Genomic DNA, 11,197 nt, shown 5'->3' on the forward strand with positions numbered 1-11,197 from the left:
GGGGGGAGGGGGGTGGTCAAAACCCACCAAAAACCCGTCACGTGGTTTGCGTACGATCCCTTATGGTCCCCAGACCGCACACTCACACTCACATTGTATTGTGTGTCGCAGATAATGCTTGTTTTGCGCGGTCTGGGGTACTTGGCACGCAACGCGACAAAAAAAGAGAAGGAAGCCAGCGCCAATCGCGTTGGTTCTCGTCGCTCGCGATTTAAGACCACGAGGCCCTATTTGCATATTGAGAGATCTCCCGCGTCATTACACCTGACGACGATTTTTTTGTTTTAATATTGTCGATTGGGCTTCAAAGGTTGGTGCGCAATCATGATCGAGCGCCCCGCCCCGCGGAGCTGGTGGTTGCAGCCGACACGCGCTCGCTCCATCAGCAACTGGATGACAAGTAGTGTTGCTGTTGCTGGACGCGGTGAGAACCGGCCAGTCCCTTGGGCGTCGTGGACTTCCCTGTAGTTTCGGGCGGGGCCCCCCTCGGGGCGTTTCCGGCAGTGTATAGAGCAGCGTCTCACCGAGTTGTGTGCAGTTATGTGTGGCCTCGTCGCGCAAGAATCCGCGCGATTCTCGGCCCTCTCGAGTGTTTGTCTCCTCCGCTTGCCTCCCCGGCGGGGCTGCTCGCTCGAGTCGCTCGCCTCTCTCCTTTACGGCCCGACCGGAGCTCGCTGAGCTCTCTGAGAGGCGCCGCCGCCGCTTGACGCGTGGAGGCCCCAATCTTTTCCAATGTAGTTTCACTCGTTCACAGCTTTTGCTGCCCGATGCTTGAGCACACAAGGTGCGTCGCTGCATGCTCGTCAAGTTCGGCTTCACCTTGAGACTCGGGTTTGGACCGGTCCACTAGGTCACTTCCAGTGGAAGTCCATCCCCCGCTCCCTCCCCTCCCTCGCCAATCTGACTCTTCCCTCGCCTCTCCTCTCGCCGTGCTTCGTCGATTTTCTCTCTTCTCACCCGCTTTTATTCATTCCTTTCCCGTCGAGTTCAGCCAGAGCCGTCTTTGGCCGTCCATTTCGTAACGCAATAGTCCCTGTTGGCTGTCGACACATTCCATTAGGTCACGCCAGCAGGACCCCCTCCCCCCCCCTTTTCTCCTCGTCCTCCCTTTCCCGCCTCCTGGCTCCCCTGACCTCGCCTATGTTGCCGATTGAGTTTGTTTGAATACCCTCTCTCGCTTATTCGACAACTCTGTACTAACAGTGTTTATGCATCACTGTAAAATCACTGTAAAATGCTTTCCATTTATACCGACTGAGATGTGTGCACACTTCCCTAAGTTTCTCTAAAATTCCATAATTCTTGCTCTCACCAACAGTGTATCTATCAGCTGAATCAGATCAAACACCCCAGTATTGCGGGCTTGCATACCCTCCTGGGCCGCAAGGACGGCGGAGAGAATAGGCAAACTCGCAACACAGGAGTGCTCGCTCTGATTCAAGTATACACTTTTTTTAAATGTCTGTAGCGTTTCTGTATGGTTTTGAGGCACGATAACGGATTGTTATCCGTGGGAAAACAAAATGGAAGTGGATTATATTTGTGTTAGAGCTACTCAACATTTATGAAAAGTTAGTAGTTTGTAATAATTCTCCTCTCTCTCTTTTTTGTTTTTAGTATGGTCGAGAAAATATCGAAATTTCCAAGCGTCAGAGCCAAATCAAAGATGACTATGAACCAAAGGGTACTGAAGAATGCAAAACCCTTGCTAACGGCAATGCAAAGCCAGTCTCAGATTCTCCTCAGGATCCCGTCTGTGAAAATAGCTGCAGACAGGATGGGGTCTTAGTGAACAGTTCACATGTTATTAGTCACGACCTCATTTTGCAGCCTGACCCTGAGCAGAACTTTAATGGAATACAAAATGATACTGTAAGTATCTACCAGCAATTATTATTTAATTAAAAATTTATCTATCTGACAAATGGAAACTTAATTGAGCCACGGCTCTTAAGGTTTTGTGTGAAATTAATTTTGAAAAAGGTTTAAAAAGGTAAAATCAAATATGCGTAAGTTAAGTTTATATGTATCTTTTTACAGGATAAAGCTAAGGAGGAACTACAAAGGAAAAGCTCTTATGACACTATAAAGCGTGATTTTGAATTATCAGACTGCTTTGAATTTGTCAGAGCAGGAGTAGAAGCAATTATTGAAGATCAAGTTACTTCCAGATTTGAAGCTGAAGAGCTCAGGGTATGTGTATGTACTTTTACGTAGTGTTTTAGTCTACTTTCTTTGTGATGAGAGCTGCTGTTTAATATATACTTCCTTAACTTGCAGTCCTGGAATTTATTAACACGTACCAATAGACGTTATGAATTTATAAGCTGGAGACTCACAGTAATATGGATGGGTGGATTCCTTTTAAGATATTGCTTTTTATTTCCTCTCCGGGTAACAATATGCTTTTTTGGGGTGAGTATTCAAATGTACAAATTTAATGTGTGACATTTAATTTTATTCCCTTTACAGAATTCCAAATTAAATTATGCATTCTATAATAGACCATTTAATTTCATTTGTAGTTTCTCTTTCTGGTAGAGTTTTTAGTTGAAATGCTTTTTAAATTTCAGTTGTTATGGACCTTGGTTGCAACCTTTTTAGTCGGGTTTGTTCCTCAATCTTCTTTCAAGAGAATTTTAAATAATTGGGTGATGCTAACATCATTCAGGATTTTAGCTCGCTCTCTCTCTTCTGTCTTAACTTACCACAATGTTGAGTTAATGCCCAAAACCGGAGGGGTTTGTGTGGCAAATCACACCACCCCTATTGATGTAGTTATCTTGAGTACCATGACCACCTTTTCTTTGGTGAGTTAACTGGTCAACAAATGTATGGCCCTGTCCTGTGGTGTTTTGTCTACACTGTTACTTACTGTCTGTCTTGTTTGTGGGAAGTTGTTTCAGAAGCAATTTTATAATTTGTGCAGTAAATGTGCTGTTCTGTGAGACAGATTTGTTTTTCTAGGTTGCAGTGTGGTTTTCTCTCCTGTTTGGGTGGGGTTTTGTTTGTTGTGGGTCATTGGTGCTTCAAACTTTCAAACTGTTTGACTGTTAAACTGTAAAATGCTGTATTGTACTGTCCTTGTGTCTACAGGTGATGTGGCTGACATTTTGTACTAGTATTGTTGGGTATATTCCGGAAGGGAAGTTCAAGAGGTGGTTAAATCACCGTGTGTCCATTATGTGCTTTGGTGTCCTGTCAAATGCATTGTCAGCTGTCATTACATATCATAATGTAGAAAATCGTCCTCAGCATGGCATTTGTGTTGCTAATCACACGTCCCCCATTGATGTTCTTGTTCTTGCCTGTGACAACTGTTACTCTTTGGTAAGAATGAAGAGTTAATGTTGATTTTCTTATTTAAAATCAAGTTTCCTTGTCATATTTCAGTATTTTGCATCAACTACTTTTTATTACAGATTGGGCAAAGACATGGCGGGTTTTTAGGTATTCTTCAAAGAGCACTTGCAAGAGCATCACCCCACATTTGGTTTGAAAGAGGGGAAGTGAAAGATCGTACTGCTGTAACTCAAAGGTATGTCATTTTTGTTTTGATCCTTTTTCCAGTCTTTTTCCTGCAAAATCACTTATATTTTAAACCATGTTGCAGGTTAAAGAAACATGTTTCAGATCCAAACAATCCACCCATTCTTATTTTCCCCGAGGGTACATGCATCAATAACACATCAGTGATGCAGTTCAAAAAAGGCAGTTTTGAAGTGAATGGTGCTATTTATCCTGTTGCTATTAAGGTGCGTTGGGCTTTTAGTTCTACTTTCCAGTCAATCAGGTTTTTGTCAAGTTTTTTTTTTTTTTAATTGCTCTAATTCTTGTTTATAGTATGATCCAAGGTTTGGTGATGCCTTTTGGAATAGCAGTCGGTACTCAATGATGCAGTATCTGTACATGATGATGACTAGCTGGGCAATTGTCTGTGATGTTTGGTATCTTCCGCCTGTTATCCGGGAGGAAGGAGAGTCCTCTGTCTCATTTGCAAGCAGAGTCAAGAGGGTGATTGCTAAACAAGGTGGCCTTGTAGATCTAATGTGGTGAGTAGACCAGAAACACCTAAAGACTACCTTTATTGGGTATTTTTTTCTAGATGTCTATTCTTTTTGCTTTTGCAGGGATGGCCAATTAAAGAGAACAAAACCCAAACCAGAATGGAAAGAAAGGCAGCAAGAAGAATTCAGTAAACGACTGAAAGTAGAATAATTTTTATAGTTTCTTTTATAATGGGGCATCTAAATAACTTCCAACCTGAAATGTGAAATATTGGCCTTTTCAATTTGTGATAATTTTGATAAATGGTGTTGTGGTGTGTGTTGTGGTTTCAGTCTTGGATGATGCATTTATGAAAATTCTGGAAATTTTCTATTGTCTGTCAGGGTTCTTATGAAATGAAATGAGGAGTCATTTGTAAACTGTCTATGAAGCAGAGTGTGAAAAAATTAATGTTCTAATATTTCTTCATACTTTGGTTACACAGAGTGTTAAATGCAGTTATCTATTTTGTTTTAGTCACACAAATGCTGATGACAAGTTTTGTTTTAAAGCTATTATTGTGATATTTCAATTATTTCTTCTGATTATTTTGTACTTTTGAATTGCAGTTTGGTGTAAACCAATTTTAGTCAAGTCAAAAAATTTCAGAAATGACATTTTCAATGTCTCTTAGTATATTTTGACCCCTGTCATACTAGCTGCTTTCCTGCATTTTAAGGTAGGTGGTTCCCACAAACAAAGTTTAAATCAATATTGATGCAACGCATAATTAGCAGGCTGTTTAAGACTGAAGTTCTTGTTTCTGTAGTCTTATTACTGTAATATTAATGAGTGTGTGCACAGAATGTCTGAATGTAATTTATTTTGTTATAAGTTTGTTTTGTGAACAAGTTTTGCCTTTCTTATGTTTTCCTGTCATACAGTAGTATTGATGAAAGTATCCTTGTTGAATGATTTTATATCTGATGATATGTAGGTATATTAATTGCAACTTTGTCACTTAAAGAAAATAAGCACAAGGTGAAACTTTGTACTCTTTTCATTTCTGTGATGTTAAAAATGGTTTCTTTAAATCTTATATCTAAACCTGTGTGATTCTGTTTTGTATGTGCAAATATTATGCCTGAAATACTCACCTGCATGCAGGCATTGTTTCCTCTGCAGGTTTGTGCTAAGGTTAACTTCCTTTCTACGAGTGCTTTCCTGTTTTGAAAACGCAGTCTTAATGGTATCTAGGCCTCTTCTTCCAGTGATCAGAAATTCTGACAGTCTATTCATGACTGTGGTACCACATGTCTGTATTATCTAATAGTCAGTTACATGCAAGCAAAGTAATGTTTGCTGTTACATTTTCTTGCAGCTCTTATTTTTAAAAGAGATTATTTTTATTATTCTCTTAGCATCTAAATACTAAGGTTAGGTGAAACAAGTGTTCTTTTTCTTTTTGTCTTCCTAACAACCTAGTGAAGAACTGTGTTGTTTCTATACTTCTTTGAAACTTTCAGTTGATATTTTATAACTACTCTCCTCTTTTCATTTAATTAATCTAGTGTTGTTTCAAAAAGTAGGCCTGAAGTCATTTAGGTGCTCTAGCTTTGCAACTGTAATAATCAAGACTACATTGTACAAAGTGTTTTTTGCTTCTGTCCTATTTTAAAAATTGTGATGGTAGCGACTCCAGCACTGCTTCTTGATTAAGGAGAAAATGGAGTTATATGGTTTCAAATTTCACTTGACTTCGAGTACAGATCAATGCCTCATTCTTATGTGAAAGAAACGCAATAAGGGTCGTATGTGTGTTTGTGTGTGTGTGTGTCTTTCATTTTTGTTTTGGTGAATTGCTTCTTTAATTGAAGACCTACCAATTCAAATTTCATTGTAAAACTTGTTGCAATATTTTTAACTACCTACGTAATTTCAGTTTGTAGGCTGATGCTTGTGCCTGTAAGGCAGTTATCCTGTGATAAAAGTTGTGTAACTGTTACTTTCCAATGACTAATTACTGTGTAATTCTCTAGCAAGTAAATTTGCACCTCTGAGACATTAGGTGACAATAATAGTCTAGTCCCTCCAATTGTGGATTCATAACTTGATGATGTGGCATCATTCCATAATATGCTTGTCTCGAGTAAATAAACATAAAAAATTATTTTAAATCTCTTATTCTGCACCTGAACATTTTATTTTAAGGTTGAATGACAAAGTTCTGCTGCAGTTCATACACGATGGGAAATAGAAAATTTCAATTTTTAAGTCAATCATTTAAAGACATAATTGATTACATAAGATTGCCTGAATTTATATAATTGCCTAGCTCCAATAGTAGTAAAATATTACCATCCATCTAAACAAAAATCTTTGGATTCGGTAGAGTTTATTTGGGCTTAGTTTCTTGGTCTGTAACATACCTGATGAAAACATTGTTTTCAGGAATGGGATCAGGTGGTGTTTCTAATTCATGTTGGTACGAGCAAGCTATGGCTAATACAGTGCCTGGAAAAAAAAAAGAGGAAATTAACAAAATACAAAATACACTCAATAGAAGGAAGTTCCCTTCTAAAGAAATGACCTACCATCATGACTGAAGCACAGGGAGGAAATGGATGTAGGATAATGGTGGAACTGACAAAGTCTCTTCTTGTTGAAACCATCCCATATGTTCACATATCCATCTGAACCCCCAGTGGCAAAAGTATTGTAGGTCTGATGGAAGCTGGACATAAGATATTTTATAAAGAAGATTTTGAATTTGAATTCTTGTAACACAAGATCAGATAAAATTCAAGACATTACCTTATGGCATTGACTGGATAAATATGCTCAATGGCACCCTCTTTAATTCTATGGCATTTGAAAGCATACTTTTTCTTTTGAATTTCTGGATTAATGTCTAGATACTCCACAGCAACACGACCTTCTATACTGCTTAGAACGTATGCCTAAAGGATGAGGATAATAGTCAAAAGCAACAGTATTTCCTAAAAGACCAACAAGGCACGCCTAATATACAAACCTGCTTGTTGGGAAAGCATCTGATACACCTTGTTTGGTATTTTAAGCTCGAGTCTCTTCTTTGCTGAATGAAATTCATATTTCGTAGATCCCAGACAAAAACCTTTCTTCCAGCTGTGCCAACTACGAATTTTTCTCCACATGCACTCATTGTGTAAACCTTAAAGCAAAAGTATTCCATTAGGCATTAGTGTAGAATAGGCATGGTATCCGTCAATTCTGATATACCATATTTATTCAATTCTGAGCCACACCCTTTATCCCAATTCTTAAATCTGAAAGTCGTAAGATGTTTAATAAACAAGTACCCCTTCAGCAACGGTCTTATAGGAGTCTTTCCTGTGACTCCTCTGTAAAATAATTTGGGGTGCGGCTTCTAAGGCTAAGAAAAAAGCTTCGAATTGCATGCAACTCAGAATCAAATAAATGTGGTTTTTACCTTATCTGGTTGATTGTAAGTTCCAACACATCTTGGCTGCCTTGGATCCCACATTTTTACTGTTGAATCCCAACTGCCTGTGAGGATGCCCTGCACCTCTGATGCATATTCAATGGCTCGAATAGCACTGTCATGGGTCCCAACCACGGTTTCTAATTTTTTTTAAAAGAAGATAAAATGTATCGTATATTGCAACAGAAAAAAGCCAAAATAAAAGAAAATAGAGTATAGATACAAACCAGAATTGCTGTTAAAATCAAACATTTTTAAGGTATTATCAAGTCCTCCACTATATGAGTGTACTGCATCCTGTAGGAAACCAGAGTAATCAAAACCTAATATATATATTTAATTTCAGCTTTGAATTGATCAGGTCTTACTGAATAATGATAGGTACCTGGAAGCAGCAGTCCAGCACAGGGCTGTCATGCGAATATTTTAGTCTTAAGGTGTTGCTGGTCACATCGTATAACCGAACAGTACCATCCCATGATGATACCAAAAGAAATTGAACTGAATTGGGACCAAATTTGACAGAAGAAATGCTGTCATCAGGTGTGTTTTGTAGCTTAAACTCGGTTCTTGTTTCCCCAGTCATATTAAAAATCTGCAAGAACAACAACAAGATAACAGTGTAAAGAGGAGACACTTGATAAGATAACTATTTTGTTTCATTTCTTTCAGTTCCTCCGGAAGTATATTTATAAAATGTGTTAAGGATACAATTTAGAAGAAAATGAAGACTTAACGACTGTTACTAGGATGAAGAGGAGCCAAGACCATCGTCTCAAACTAGAGTAATAATTTTTAATACAAGGAAAACCATAAAGCCACATATGATCAACATTTAAAACATTTAAAAAGTCAAAAGAGAACCCTCAGGTTAGAACAGTAACCTAAATGTGTAGAGAACAAAGATTACAGTGCTCAAAAGGGCATAAACATACGAATTTCAGAGAATCATAATGATCAGTTGACACCATACTAAAACCAAACAAACGAATATAGACGTACCTGTTACAAATCGTTTCAAATCAAAAGTAAATAATGTTTCACTCCGCTGCCGGCGCTTGTCGCGTCGCCACTGCGTATAGTGTTTTTTTTTTTCTCTTTTTTCGTTTTTTGCTCTGTATCACTATTTGCAGTTGGTTAGAATCCACATTCATATTAGCATTTCGGAGTTCCCTAGTTTTATTAGTTTTATAGGCTCGGAGGCTCAGAAGGCTTCGGCTTCGTACTTCGTAAACAAAAGTCAACAAAGGACACCAATTACAGTTCATTGGATACTTGCATCAAAAAATCAGATATTTGGTAAATAGAACTGAAAATGTTATATTGAGTGCAATGCATGTATATAATATATCTTTATATCAGCATGGGTCTTCTACGTTTGAAATATGGTTAAGATTGGTTGGCCCCTCTCTCTCTCTGTTCAGACAATGAATCCTTTTGTGTTCATTTATTTAAGTTATAATTTTTCTCCTCGCCCTTTGTGCGCACTGTTTCCGGTAGTGAGGGGGAAATCCAACTTGAGTGTGCATTCACAATTTGTTGTCTGGTATGAATCGACTTGGTTGTTGTTAATTCAACCCTTTAATCAGCTGAACAACATTAGTTCTCTTTCTCTAATTTAATAATGATTATGGTGTGGTAATCTCTTGTGAACGTTCTTTGCTATACGTTAGTGGGCAAGTCTTCTAAAGTCTAGTCTATGTATAATTTCTTTTCTTTTCTTTTCTTTTCGATAGGAGTACACTTTTCTCATTTCTTTGAATGTGTATGATAGCGGACTGCGGTGTATGATTCATTCCAAAATATCTACTTTGATTCATCATGAGTCATGACTCAGAACAGCTCCATGATGAACCAGACCAATGGCCACATGGGACGTTAAGCTTCACAAAGCTACCAGAAGAGTGGAGTCGCACTGGTGAACACATCCGTAGGTTCTGCAATGTCTTTGCCTTGCTTTCTGTTTTTCACCTGCCTTCCTTGATACTGCGAGAACATATGTTAAAAATCACCTGTTGTAGTTTTGCATATTTATTTCACGAAAGGTGTTGGTGCTTTTCTATCCATTTTGTTAGAGCCAAGTTTCCAAATGCTTCTAGATTATAATCCTGTAATTTTCTTTGTCATCAACTTGGATGGTGATCACTAATTTTTGGTTCACAGAAACTTGGAAGAAAATGCCCCTCCCAGAAAAGCCAATTAATGGAACATTAAATAGTACTACAGCTGTCAATGGAGATCATCTCTTTGGGTATGGAACTGTGAAGTTTGAGATTGTATCAGTTCGCATTGTTCGTATTGAAGCTGGACAAAAGAAGCATGTGGTAAGTTTCTTCAAGAAATATTAAATATTGTTATTTTTAACTATACCATGTTTTTATAAATACTACTTATGTTTTTAAACTGATTAATCATGCCTTTTAGGCTTACACAATAAGTATTAGGAAAGACGGTGAAACACCTGATCCACATCCAGCAGTGATTGAACGTCGTTATTCTGACTTTTTGGACCTCTTTCTTGCTCTGAGAAAAGAATTTCCAACACTTATGTCGAATGTTTCATTCCCCAGAAAGGTAAATCTAAATCATCTAAATGTGGTATAATAGATTTTACCCTAGTTATATATGTAATAAACAACTTTTTCTTCTCCCCTAAAGGTATTAATTGGTAACTTTGGTCCTGTTGTTATTGAATCTCGTCAAAAGGGATTTGAAATGCTACTTAAGCATACAACCAAAAATGAAAAGTTAAGTCAGTCTGCAAACTTAGCTGCATTCTTACAAAATGCTGAACAACAAGAAGCACAAGCTTGGATGATTCAGCAACGATATGATTTGGTAAGACCATCAAGGCAAAGACATCTTGTTATTTATTATTCATCATCTTTATTGGTATTTTAAAATCAATTTTATTTCAGGCCATACCTTTGCTGGAGAATGCTTTCAGACTCCTCAACAAACTGTACACAGACCGACATCCATATGTTATTATTGCCCTCTGTCGATTAGTGGCATGCTGTGTAGCCGACACCAAAGAATCTCATTTGGGAGGACGTGCTGAGAAATTTGCTGAGTTAGCTCTACGTCGCTTTGAAGCTGTAAGTGATGCAGACCTTCTCAAGTACTACATTCCATTGCTGCAACTTTGTGTACACCTTTGGTGGACCTTAGGGAAAGATAAGCAACCTTTGACAAATAGACTTGAAGATCTTAAGCTGCGTGGTATTCAAGTTGATGGTCTACCAACACTTCTTGAAGCCATGCTTGAAATCAAAGTCTAACATCATTTCTAGAAAAATTTTATTCAGATAGCACATACACACAGCTAATCTTAACCATGAGTATTACAATGTGTGCCCTTATATTTTATCTCATTCTTTTATATACCAGTTAATTTGTTTCCAATTCCTATTTTGACTAACGATAGAATGAAATGTGTTTGTAGATCCGTTGGACTTTAAAAAGCTGTTCATGGACTGTGGCTGTGTGCAAATTCTATAGACTGTATGTACACAAATATGACTTTAAACTCAGACAGCCCACAAATGATGGTGTATGATGAAATAATTTTTTTGTTTTTTCCTGTTAATGTGTGGACCACTCTCTGAAAGAGTTATGTAGAGTTATGTCACTGACTTTGCATATTATGCTTGACCAATTAACTTTATCAACTATTTCAGAATGATACTTCTCATGATATTTTATTTTACATCTTGACAACTAAAT

At 37.9% G+C, this 11,197-nt stretch overlaps 3 protein-coding genes across 10 annotated transcripts in view; 2 read left to right on the forward strand and 1 right to left on the reverse strand.

Annotated features, from left to right (window-relative positions):
- The window catches only part of LOC113204187 (glycerol-3-phosphate acyltransferase 3), a 14,868-nt gene extending 8,711 nt beyond the window's left edge, over positions 1–6,157 (forward strand). For 2 of the 7 annotated variants that reach the window (XM_052275511.1, XM_052275513.1), the window contains exons 2-10: positions 1,618–1,872; positions 2,041–2,199; positions 2,281–2,415; positions 2,574–2,810; positions 3,097–3,330; positions 3,423–3,538; positions 3,614–3,755; positions 3,844–4,052; positions 4,131–6,157. In XM_052275511.1, coding sequence (XP_052131471.1) covers positions 1,618–1,872; positions 2,041–2,199; positions 2,281–2,415; positions 2,574–2,810; positions 3,097–3,330; positions 3,423–3,538; positions 3,614–3,755; positions 3,844–4,052; positions 4,131–4,218 — 1,575 coding nt within the window. In that variant the 3' untranslated portion in view covers positions 4,219–6,157. The remainder of the gene's footprint in view (positions 1–1,617; positions 1,873–2,040; positions 2,200–2,280; positions 2,416–2,573; positions 2,811–3,096; positions 3,331–3,422; positions 3,539–3,613; positions 3,756–3,843; positions 4,053–4,130) is intronic. The other 5 variants (XM_052275512.1, XM_026419262.2, XM_026419254.2 and 2 more) reach the window with 5 other exon arrangements.
- Positions 6,155–8,619, reverse strand: LOC113204222 (mitotic checkpoint protein BUB3). Its single transcript, XM_026419313.2, has 8 exons — positions 8,474–8,619; positions 7,857–8,066; positions 7,699–7,768; positions 7,460–7,611; positions 7,022–7,180; positions 6,802–6,947; positions 6,582–6,721; positions 6,155–6,501 (listed from the first exon to the last, which is right to left on the reverse strand). Exons 2-8 carry the CDS (start codon positions 8,055–8,057, stop codon positions 6,383–6,385), a joined length of 987 nt encoding a protein of 328 aa, XP_026275098.1. The 5' UTR covers positions 8,058–8,066; positions 8,474–8,619; the 3' UTR covers positions 6,155–6,382.
- A 9-nt stretch (positions 8,620–8,628) lies between these two features.
- LOC113204229 (sorting nexin-21) lies at positions 8,629–10,769 on the forward strand. Of its 2 annotated transcripts, none has more exons than XM_026419326.2 (6): positions 8,629–8,770; positions 9,208–9,401; positions 9,635–9,795; positions 9,896–10,045; positions 10,130–10,309; positions 10,390–10,769. In XM_026419326.2, exons 2-6 carry the CDS (start codon positions 9,293–9,295, stop codon positions 10,750–10,752), a joined length of 963 nt encoding a protein of 320 aa, XP_026275111.1. In that variant the 5' UTR covers positions 8,629–8,770; positions 9,208–9,292; the 3' UTR covers positions 10,753–10,769. The 2 variants fall into 2 exon arrangements, with proteins under 2 accessions (XP_026275111.1, XP_026275121.1); XM_026419336.2 differs by having other exon boundaries at positions 9,208–9,389.
- The last annotated feature ends 428 nt before the right edge of the window (positions 10,770–11,197 follow it).

Source organism: Frankliniella occidentalis, unplaced genomic scaffold, assembly GCF_000697945.3.
Source record: "Frankliniella occidentalis isolate FOCC.00 unplaced genomic scaffold, Focc_3.1 Scaffold651, whole genome shotgun sequence".
Taxonomy (NCBI): Eukaryota; Metazoa; Arthropoda; class Insecta; order Thysanoptera; family Thripidae; genus Frankliniella; species Frankliniella occidentalis.